Raw genomic sequence first — 12157 nt, 5'->3', positions numbered from 1 at the left:
AAGGGTCAAATGCATATAGTCAGCATTCTTCAACACTGCATAGAACCACTTGAGGGTTTGAGCACTGCACTAAACCCCTTCCATTCTCCCTGTGTCTAACCCCGCTTCTCTTTTTCTGAGAGGGCAAATCACACAGAGCTGTGTCACTCCACCAGTGGTGTAACTACGGTATTTGGAGCCCAGGGCAAATGTGAAAAGGGAGCCCCCCCACATGTGCGCGCGCGGCAAAAAAAAATGGGCGTGGTCACTTAAAAATGGGGCGTGTCAACATGACACACCCCTTTATTTTCAAACTGAACATTCCTATCCATATGCACCTTAACCCCAGTAGTACACCTTATACAGTACCCCCAGTATGCAGTTGTGGTCCCTCTCATGCAGGCCCATAGTAGTGCCCCTTATACAGTATCCCCAGTAGTGGCCCCCCTAAATGCAGTGCCCCACGTAGTGTTCCCCCCTATGCAGTGCCCCCAGTAGCAGTCCCCACAATGCAGTGCGCCCAGTAGCGGTATCCCCTTATGCAGTGCCCTTTATATGGTGCCCCCAGTAGTAGTCCCCCCCTATGCAGTGCCCTTTTATATAGTGCCCCCAGCAGTAGTCCCCCCCATGCAGTTTTCCCAGTAGTGGTCCCCTTATGCAGGCACCCTGTAGTGATCCCCCCTATCTAGTGCCCCCTGTAGTGGTCCCCGCAGTGCCCCTAGCAGTAAGCCCCTTATATAGTGCCCCCAGTAGTGGTCCCCCTGATGCAGGCTCCCAGTAGTTGCCCCCCCCCCTATCCAGTGGTCCCTGTAGTGGCCCTACCTATTATTGCCCCCAGTAGTGGTCCCCCGAGTGCAGTGCATCTAGTAATAGGCCCCTTTTAGAATGCCCCCAGTGGTAGTCCCCCCCCCCAAGTAGTAGTCCCCAGTAGAGTAGCCCCCCCCAGGAGAGGTCCTCCCAATGGCACCCCCAGTAGTAGCCACACCTCCCCCAGTAGAGGTCCCCCCAGTAGTAGCCATAGTAGCCAACCCCTCCCCCGTTGTGCAGAGAGGTTAAAAAATAAATAAATATATATAAAAATATACTTACCTGATTCCACGTTGCTCCTGCTCCTGTCCGCGATGACGCTCCTGCCCGCCAGTCCGCCCGGGCTGGCGCGCTCAGCATTATGGGACTGACATCATGACATCAGTCCCATTACCCACTGCAGGAGCCGGACGGAAGTCCGGCTCTTGCAGTGGGTGCTGCAGCAGTCAATGAGAGTCTATCTGACTCTCATTGGCTGCTGTTTAACACACGCATCGCCACCAGCGCTGGCGGCGATGCGTGTGTTATGCACAGCCTGAGCCCGCCTCCTGGCGCTATTGGGCAAGCGCTCAGGGGGAGGGAACGGGCTCAGGTGTGCAGCACAGGACCGGCACTCGAAGCCTAGCGCCGGTCCTGTGCAAATGTGTAGCGCTGACCGCACTCATTGCAGTCGGCACTACACTGGCTATCTAGGGCGGGCCGGTACCGTGGCCGGCGGCGCCCCCCGCGCCGCCGGTCCAACGGCGCCCAGGGCACGAACCCCGCTCGCCCTGCCCTAGTTACGCCACTGCACTCCACCCCTCTTTCTCTGGCAAATCACAGAAGTCGCACAATATAGTTTAACAATATATTACCCATAGCTGTTATACAGAGGCATTTGCCCCTTTTAAGCCCTAGCTCCCTCCTTGTGCCAGCTCTGTTAAGTGATGCCCTGTTTTGGGGTTCTCACATATTCAAATTCCTTAATTGACATTTCCATTTAGACTACTAAAAGGAAGAAGAGTCCCAGTGGATTTGCAAAGGAGTGAATGATAGATTTGGAGTTGTTTGTATTTACTTGCATTTAATATTATTTTGCATTTATTAGTAACTGTCACGACAAATTTCTCTCTTGTGTACTGTATATGACATTTTGTTAGATAATTCTATTGTGTACAAATGAGGTAATTTACTTTATTTACTTTAGCATTTACTGCGATAACCATTTACAGCGATAAAAATTTCTGCACTATTGTTAGATGTGCATATAGAAACATAAGTGTTTTTGAGCTGGACACAACCAGTTTAACTGGCACATTGCATAACAATAATATACTTCATGATAAATCCTATAGGTCAGATGGCTTTCTGGTAACTATGCCTTCTCTGAAAAGATAGTGTTTCTCCACACACTTGTGGTATTATTTCTGACCACAACAAACAATTGCTTTCATTGGAATTCAGCAAAAACAACAGGCTAAGTATACTTGAGAGCAGGGCCAGATTAAGGTCTGTGGGGGCCCCTTGGCAGCAAACTTGTTGGGGGCCCTATATACCACTGTTTCTTGTCACCCTAGGAATTTTTATTCCTTTCTATTCACCTTAATAGAAGTGTAGTAATGCCCCTCTTGCAATGCCCACTGTAGTAGTGCCCTTTATGCAATATCCCCAGTACCAGTGCCCCTTATGCAGTGCCCCCAGTAGTGGTCCCCCTATGCAGTGCCCCTTATATAATGCCCACAGTAGTGGTCCCCCTATACAGTTCCCCAAGTAGTGGTCCCAGTAGTGCCCCTTACATAGTGCCCCCAGACCCAGTAGTGGTCCCCCCTATGCAGTGCCCCTTGTATAGTGCCCCCAGTAGTAGTCCCCCCTATGCATTGCCCCCAGTAGTAGTCCCCTCCCTTTACAGTTCCCGCAGTAGTAGTCCCCCCTATGCCTTGACCCTAGTAGTGCCCCCCATGAAGTGGCCCCCCTATACAGTGACCCCTGTAGTGCCCCCCCTATGCAGTGCCAGTGCCTCTTACACATACACAAAAAAAACACAGCTTACCTGAATCCCCGCTCCTGACGCGACCGCTGCTGTCCACTCCGAGTCCCGGCTCTTCTCCTGCACTATGGGAGAGACGTCATGACGTTTCTCCCATCACCCACTGTGGGGGGAACTGGAAGGCGGAGCTCATGAGTGAGCTCCAGCTGGCTCCCTCCATTGACGCAGCAGCCAATGAGAGTCTGTCTGACTTTCATCGGCTGCTATAACAAACACACAGCTGCCGGTGGCGGTTGTGTGTTTGTCACTGTGTAGTGTGGACCGTGTTCACTGCGGTCTACACTACACTAGCGGTGGGTGCAGACAGCGGACCCCGGTGCAAGCCACCGGCTGCACTGCTGCTAGTGGGGGCCCCTCCGTGTATGGGGGGGCCCAGGGATGACCGCCCCTGTTGCCCCCCCTTTAAGCTGGGCCTGCTTGAGAGGCTGGAGGAACAGTAGGTGACTGTTCCTGAAGTTGTGACAGTGCATTCTTTTGCAGAATCATATTGGTTAATTCTTTGAGATTGTGGGGTAGATGTATTAACCGCCGAAGCAGCATCAGCACGTTATGTGCGCTGGTGCCGCTTCTCCCCCATGTATAATTGGGGGCTGGGCGGTAAATGACAGGGACGCTATGCGCCCTGTCATTATCAGCGCTGCTATCTACAAGATAGCAGCGCCGATAGCCTGGGCAATGTATGAACAGTCAGTTTGCCTGACTGTTCCGCCCGCTTCAGCTATTGCGCTGTCCCTGCTGCGATGGCTGCCGGCTTCAGGGCTGCATGCGGGATCTCGCGATACGTGCATGCTCAGTGGCAGGGGTGCCGAGGGGGAGGGGGGCGGGTACAGATTATCCGGGCCCGGGCTTTCTGAGGGGCCCGGCGGGGGCCCGGGTTCGGCGCCGCCCCCCCCTCACAGCAGCCCAGCACACAGGGTGTGCTGAGCTGCAGTTGGAGACTGCTCGTGGCTACTGGGGAGCAGCCACAGCAGTCTCCTATGCCTGTGCAGGGGAGCGATCACACTGATCGCGCCCCCCCTGGTTTGCGCCGGGCTGAGGGGGGGCGCGGCTCTGCAAATCTTTTTTTTTTTTCTATCGGCAAGGGGGGCGTGGCCATGCCTCCCGCTATTAGCCCACGCCCCCTATTCCCGGAGCCCGCCACAGCTCTTGGCGGGCCTGCTCAGTGGAGCCGGCCCGGAGTGAGACACAGAGCATCAGCTCTAGGCTGATGTGCTGTGGGCTCTAGCGGGGATCGCTGGAGGGGGTTATCAATCCCTCGGTCCAGCCGATGAGATGTTAATACATCTCATTGTTAGTGCTTTCTGCTTCGCTCACAGTATAGTTTGCTTTACAATCTTACCTGTGAATTTGATGCTTGAACAAAGGGGCTGATTCAGTCATACCAATCTCTGGGCCTGATTCAGAGCCGCTCGTAAGCGGCTGCTCGTTCGCTCCGAGCGATGTTTGCCCAACTGCGCATGCGTACGGATCATTATACGCATGCGCGAACCAGTCAGTGCGGCCGAAATTCATGTGCTCGCAAAATAGCGAATGCCTTATAATTTGAGTGACAGGAGTAGGCGTATGTGGGTGGTAACGGGGGAAGGTGCTTGAAAACGGGGAGTGGAGATCGGAACGCAGGCGTGCTTAAAGGTCAAAACGGGCGTTTTATGGGTGTGCATAATTAAAACAGCAGCGTCATTGACCACGTCACTGGGTTATTTTATAGCCAGAACTGCTCGCAAAATTGTGGTTGCAAAATCCAACCCCATGATTAGCGAGCAGTTCATACCCTAGTCGATGTACTCGATTAATCTAATAAATAGCAACATGACGTAGGATGCGAGCGGCCAGGCGGCGTATTTTTTCAAAAAACGATCGCAAGTTTTGTTAGCTCGTTCAGACCTAGAGGCGTGAACAGACCGCAAACAGCGAATGGATGATTTGAATAGCCACCCCTATTTTCTGGACGAGCGAGCGCTAATTGCGTCCGGCTCTGAATCAGGCCCTCTGTTCACTGAATGCAAATAGCGAGTTCTTGCATACATGGCATGCGCAGATGCAAATTATACATTGTTACGTATGTCTGTCCTATTCTGAGTTGGACAGAGCTTAGCCGGATCTGTCTTTCCTTGAAATTGGGCCTTTTGGGACAGGAACGAGTGGCGGCAAAGTGATTGCACATAACTTGCCTGACTTGTGGGAGTGTCATGGGAATTTCATGGGATTGTCGTGGGTATGTATCAAAATCTCAGTGTGATTCTAAGTCATGCATACAGGGTAAAGAAGCCTGTTTCTGATGTATCTCTTACACGTAGCATGAGACTGGTGTAAGTTCCGATACTAATGTTTACGGTTACGGTGGCTAGTGTAAAATCAATGGGCACCACAAGTTTTGCTTGCACTCGCACGAACCCTACATTAACACTTAAGGTGCATACACACGTAATGATTTTGTTACCAACGATTTTCTGAACTATTTTCTGTCAGATTATCTGTCAGATTTTTTAAAGTGTAGTGAACGATTTTTTAAACTACAAGCGATTTTGTAACTTCCCTTAATGAAAATCATTCAGTTGGTCAGTCAGAATGAACTACAAACGGGAACGCGCATGAACGATAATTGTTCATCGTTATAACTCAGAAACTGAACGATTTTTTTCAACAACGTCGTTATAGTTAAACCGTTAAAAAAATTGTTACGTGTGTATGCACCTTAAGGCAGGGTACACACGTAAAGATTTTCTGTCCAACCATCCAATTTGTTGATTGGTTGGAGTGAAAATTTGGTAACGTATGGCAGTAACTGATGATCAGTAATTTGCTCCTAAATGCCCGTCAGACAAGTTTGTTAAATGTTTGATCTAAACAATTTGTTCAAACAACAGTTTTTGTCCATTTCCGGCATTTGGGAGCAAATTGCTGATTGTCATTTACTTTCATACCTTACCAGATTTTCATTCCAACCAATCAACTACTTGGATGGTTGGACAGAAAATCTTTACATGTGTATGCAGCTTTAATAGTAAATTTGGCTTTTGTGGCTGCCCACAACTACAGCCACTCTGCTTACAACTCAAAATCAAACTCATAGGGGTATATTTACTTGAGAGTTTTTGGAAGTGCAGATGTTGTCCATAGCAACCAATCAGATTCTACTTAACAACATGTATTTAGCACCTTCTAGAAGATAATAGCTATAATATGATTGGTTGCTATGGGCAACATCTCCACGTCTAAACACCAGCACTTTAGTAAATATACCCTATATTCTGCAACTCAAAGCTTAAACTAGCAGTGGTGAAACTGAACAGTGACATCTATCAGCTGTTGAAACGTGGAGTTAAGATGCTGCTGTCCAGAGATGAGTTACGGGAAGTTACTACAACAGAAAGACCAGAGGTTAATAACCAAGAATGGAATAAGAAAGACAGGCCGGAATGAGCATTCATAAGCTTTTATTACTGTTTTGTTCTCATTTGTAAAGTAATATCATTTTACACAGAACGTTTATCTTATAAGTAAGTGCAAAAAAGGTAAAACTACATCAGGCTTGGGTTCTAACAGGAAATGGGAGTCATGTGGGGCTTGTAGTAGAGGGGATACAGATGTAGTACGTTTGGAGCGGAAGATAAAGCAGGCAGGAAAATATAATATTGAAGAATAAGCACGGATAATCGAAAGAAATCCAAATATAATCGATGAGACTCTACTCCAACTCATACTTGCCTACTTTTGAAAAAGCATTTCAGGGAGATTGTGAAAGCAGCACCTATGAGCGTGGCGGTAAAGTGGGCGTGTACTGCTACATCTGAGAGGCGTGTCATAAAATTTATTTACATTCACATGTAAATGAGCCCCAAAGCAGTAAGAAAGATCTATTTGTTGATGAAAACACAGTGATACTTCTCAGAAAATGCATGTAGCCATAGGGATCATTGGGCCTGATTCAGACCCACTCGCGAGCGGCTGTCTGCTCGCAAGTGGGTCGATGTTATGCACTGAGCATGCGCACGACGGAGGGAGCTCCGTCGTGCGCATGCGCCAGACGCGACGAGCGAAGGAAAGTCCTTCGCTCGTTGTGTCCGATCAAAGGGGGCGTGCTGTCAATGTTGATTGACAGCACGCCCCCTTTGGTGGGCGTGCCGGGGGCGTGCCTCCCTGACGGGGGCGTTCCCACGGGAACGCCTCCCGTCAGAAGCCGGCCCACTGACATCACTAGTGATGTCAGCGGGAGTGATTTTGGCTCTGATAGAGCCAAAATCACTCCGGAGCTTGCGGTTGAAAACCTCAACCGCAGGCTCCGGCTCGCAATTTCGATGGTCGCGATGGTCTCGACCATCGCGGCCATCAAAAAGCACGCTCGTATAGCCTGTGGGTGGTGACCCACAGCTATACGAGCGTCCAGGAGGACGCTCCATGAAAATGGAGCCCGGCCCTCATTCAGAGCGTGCGCTCTGCTCAGAGCGTACGGCTCTGAATGAGGGCCATTGTGCCTTATAACCAATGCAGGGAAATTATACTAATTATCCCATTTGAATGTATATATCTCTGTTTTTTCTTTTATATAACAGTGTCATAATGGGGGTAAGGTGAAATGAGGGAGATTGGTAGACTCTTCAGGGAGACAGGGAGATTGCTGCTATTTCAGGGAGTCTCCCTGACAATGAGGGAGAGTTGGCAAGTATGGTCCAACTCGACCTCTTAACGCTAGGATCCACAGTACAATTCCTCACAGGATGGCACTGTTAGAAGTACTGTATATTAATTATCCTACTAAATTTACCCCAAGCGACTCAGGAGGTGATTCAGAGTTGGACGTAAAGCAGTAGCAGCTGAGGCTTTTGTCGCAGCCACTACTACGAAATTATGCAAATGCTGCAGCCTATGGGCAGTCTAATGAGATGCCCACTGGCTGCAGCTCTAATCCGCTACGGTACACAAAGGCACACCATCAAATGGACATTGGCTGCACCATCAGACTTCTGAGCAACCCTATGGTTGCTCAGAATGTCCATCGGAATTTGGCCTCCGGGGTCAGAGGAACTGCATCTTCCAAAGCTGTCCCTGACACCGGCAAGCCTCGACACACACCCGCTGCCTCTATCCAGGGGAGCAGAGAGGGGGGGGGGAGCGGGTACTAATTACCCGGGCCTGGGCTTGCTACCCGGCACCGCACCCCCTCCCTCTTACGTCACAGCAGCCCAGCACATGCTGCCTTGTGCTGGGCTGCACTGGGAGACTGCTCGTGGCTGCTAAAGCAGCAGACAGAGCAGTCTCCTATGCCTATGGGGGGAGCGATCACGCAGATTGTGCCCCCCATTGGCTGTGCACCGGGCTGAGGGGCATACAGCGCCCCCCTCTCCAGCGTGCAGCGCCGCTTCGCGACGCCGCAAAAATATTTTTTTATTTCTAATGGGTCGTGGCTGCGCCACCCGCGATTAGGTCATACCCCCTGTCACCTGGGCCCGGCGCGGCTGTCTCTATCCACTGCCCTGTCACCACCCGGGAGCGACCATCAGAACTGCATAGATCTCCATGCAGTTAAGTTTTGCGTCTGCCGGCGGAAACCATCGGAATGCATGCGCAGTGCTCAGGGTCTGAGTGTTGCTCAACTGAGCGATAGTGCATCACAGAACCGCTGCGTACAGAATCAGTCACGACAGGATTTGCATGCACATGTGAATCATGCCCAATGCCTCTCAAAACTTTGGCTGCTACGTTTGAACTCTGGTGAAGTTAGTTTTGGTAATATCTCTATATCCCAATTAGTGTACTCTACAATGAGATAAGTATTCCTGGCTCCAAAGCAGTACTTGGCTATCGATAATCGCTTCACTAACACTGTCCACAACTCTCAATGATAGATCACAGCGGAAATACGTAACTATAGAAACTATGCAATACTCCAGTCCGAACACAAGTCACCCCTTTCTTGCTTGAAGAACTCTCAGCGATATTCACCCAGAAGTGTAGCCTCTATCTTGGTTCAGGGTTTGATTGAAAATGCCTAACTTTGTAGATATTGGCCTGGCTCTCCCAAGTGGTCACCATCAACTCCACACAGCACTCCACACTGCCGATGTGCCTCCAGCCACTGCAGAAATTGACAGCCCTGTCCCTCAGGTCCTCAGTCACATTCCGACAGCTGCCCAGGCAGGGTCTGATTGCAAACTCCCAGTCAACCTCCTGGCTTCACTTCCGCTCCTCTATCTCTGGAACCGTTTATAGCTCCTGGGATCTCCAGGACACTACTGGCCAGGAGATCAAGGGAGCTGCATATATTTTCTTTCATTTCTACAATAATAAATGAAAGTGTGACCATGTTTGTAATTAACCCATGTCATTTATCATTTACCAGGTTCAACTTCCGGGCTTTGCGCTGGACTCGAGCCATGATGTTCGCTATTGATGAAATAAATAAGCGCCAGGACATTCTTCCAAAAATAACACTGGGATACCAGATTTTTGATACATGCTTCACTATTTCTAAATCAGTGGAAGCTACCTTATCATTTCTTACGGGGCAGAATGAAACCCACCCAAACTTCAGATGCAGTGCTGGAGCACCACTGGCTGCTGTTATAGGGGCAGGAGGATCAGCCTTATCTATTGCCACTGCCAGAATATTGGGCTTGTACTATTTCCCACAGGTAATTTCTTTATGTATCCATAGATTGTTTTAAATAAATGTTGGCCAGTGTGTGCATGCATATATTTTTCTGATTGTTGAAAAGTGTTTATTTGATAATGTATCCGCTTAAAGATCATTTACCGCTTTTACTCATACTATATGAAAATGTAATGTGTGCTTGCTTGGATAATTGATACTAATATGCACATCTCTTCTCCTTATTTTGATCTTAGTCAGTACTGAAGAGGACTGCACAGAGCTGCTCTGCTATTTTTGTGTCAGCCCCTTGGATGGTGTCACCAAGCAGCGCAGTAGTGATGATGCATCATCTAACCCGGTGGTGTCTAGGGAGGCTGGGTGCTGCCCGGCACTCCGTAGCGCTGGGCAAGTCCCCAGTGTGACAAGAACATCATTCTTGTCACACTTGTCATTCAACAAGGGGAGTGGCTTCGCAACTATGAGACCATGTTTCTTTCTTGAGCTCGCCTTCGGTATGCACTAGGCAACCACGGCAGGAGATGACAGAGTGAGTAGGTGCACTTGGTTGAAACCAACACCAGTGATGCTACAGGTGTAGTAATGAGACATCAGCATTGATGGCTTTGCAAGCGTCAAAGTTTTTAAGCCAATGTTTGATCAGTGACGTGCAGTGAGGTAAATGGCTGGGGAGGCACTGGCTAGTATCAGAGACAGATTTACAGATACATATATGAACCCGGGGGTTCATGTGGGCATTATACAAAGGTACAGCAGTATATAGTGCTGGAAATTTGGTGAGTTTTGATCAGGGATGTGTGGAAAAGGTAGACGGGAGGCAGTGCCTCACCTGCCATACACTTTTTACTCCAGAGTTTTGACTATAAAAATTATTAGAATAATACAAAAGATATTTATAATATTTTCTTTAATTTATTCATATAATTCTTATAGTCAAAACTTTGGAGTATACCCAAGTATGAAAGGAAAGGCCCTGCTAACCTGCCTCACCTGATCACTGATCTATGGCATAGATCTTTTTTCACAATATACTAAGCAATAAAAAGAATAATCCCATATCGCCATGATTGCAAGACAGTAATTTACAAATATAATTTATCCAGTTAGATTAAGAGGCTTGCGGTGAGAAGATGTAAGTAGCAAGTCTGGATGATGCAGAGTACTGTAAAAGCATTCAGTGGAGGCACATTGGTAGATAGTCGGCAGGGTAGAAGTGGTGGATGCCAGCAAAGTCTCTTGTACTGTAATTCTAGCAGTGCAGTAAGGAGTCATAATACTCCATATCTTGCAGAAAACACTTTTTTAGAAATTCTTTGTAAGAAACCATCTCTGATGAATGGAAATGGCATCAATTACAGTGGTGAAACGGGATGTCTGTTAGTGGAGATAAAGCACTGGCCTTCTAGCACATCCAGGAAAGGCAAGAGTTCTCAGGGAAAGTTCCATTCGCTCCATTCCGGCCTCCAAGGTCATCATCCCGGTCCCCTCGTCTCAGAGAGGTATGGGTTTCTATCCCAACCTCTTCCTGGTCCAGAAGCCGGACAGCTCGTTTCTGCCCATTCTCAATCTGAAGGCACTGGGCAGGTTCCTCTACTACACCCAAGTTCCACATGGAGTCTTTTCACTCCGTTATTTTTGCTATGGAACCGGGGGATTTTATGGCATCAATGGACATCCAGGACGCCATTTAATATTCCCATCAGCCATCAGCACTTCCTCAGGTTTTCAGTGAAGGATGATCACTACCAGTTTCAGGCATTGCCAACTGGGCGGTACACAGCTCATGGTGGTCATGGTCATGGCAATGCACCACTGATTTAGAAACATCCAAATCCTGCCTTATCTGGATGACCTTCTTCTCCTGGCCCAGTCTCCAGATGTCCTGAGGGACCACATATATCTGACGGTGGATTTTTCATGTTCACACGGGTGGGCAGTCAATTGAGGGAAATCCGCCTTCTCAGGAAATGCTACACTTAGGGGCTTCCTTCCTTCCTGCAGACAAGATTCTGGCACTGTAGTCCAAGATTCATGCATTCCTGAGCCACTGTTGGGTGTTGATCCACACCTGCATGCAGATCCTGGGTTCTCTGGTCTCCACCATATGGTAGAGAATGCCCAGTTCCACTCCTGTCTTCTTCAGCTGGACATTCTAGCATGGTTGAACAAGTCTCATCTGCACATTCTCCCTTTGGATGTTCATCTCTCTCTCTTCTGTGGTGGCTGCACTGGTCCCACCTGGACAAGGGCCGTCCTTTTTGGATCCAGGACTGGGTCCTACTCAATACCGACCAAGTCGTTGGGGTCGGGGGAGGTAACGTGGCATTAAATGTTCTAGGGTCGATGGACAACTCGGGAGTGCTTTGCCAGGCACAGTCTCTCTTTCGGGGTCGTCTAGTCAAAGAACAGTTGAAAAACGTGACTGCCATTGCCTATGTAAACCACCAGGGCAGCACTCGAAGTCGCGGCACCATGAAGGAGGTCAGTCTCATTCTACACTGGGCTGAACTTAATCTTCCGGCCCTGTCAGCAGACTTCATCCTTGGAGTCTAGAATTGGGAAGTGGACTTTCTAAGCCACCAGGACATTCACGCAGACAAGTGGGCACTACAACGAGATGTCTTCCAGCTACTGGTTCACCATTGGGGTCTATAAGATATAGATAAGATGTCATCTTGACACAACCACCAGTTGCTGAGATACTGTTCCTGCACCATGGATCCCAAAGTTCTCCT

General features: G+C 48.9%; 1 protein-coding gene across 1 annotated transcript in view; it reads left to right on the top strand.

The window, feature by feature from the left end:
• Window positions 1-12157, top strand: part of LOC148505818 (vomeronasal type-2 receptor 1-like) — a 76544-nt gene that overhangs the window by 41881 nt on the left and 22506 nt on the right. Inside the window, exon 2 of the mRNA XM_088447642.1 lies at window positions 9153-9444. Within this exon, the coding sequence (XP_088303768.1) occupies window positions 9153-9444 (292 nt within the window). The remainder of the gene's footprint in view (window positions 1-9152; window positions 9445-12157) is intronic.

The sequence above is a fragment of the Taudactylus pleione genome, unplaced genomic scaffold (assembly GCF_031769625.1).
Source record: "Taudactylus pleione unplaced genomic scaffold, aTauple2 ptg000436l, whole genome shotgun sequence".
NCBI lineage: Eukaryota > Metazoa > Chordata > Amphibia > Anura > Myobatrachidae > Taudactylus > Taudactylus pleione.
This window is presented reverse-complemented; position numbering and strand designations above follow the sequence as displayed.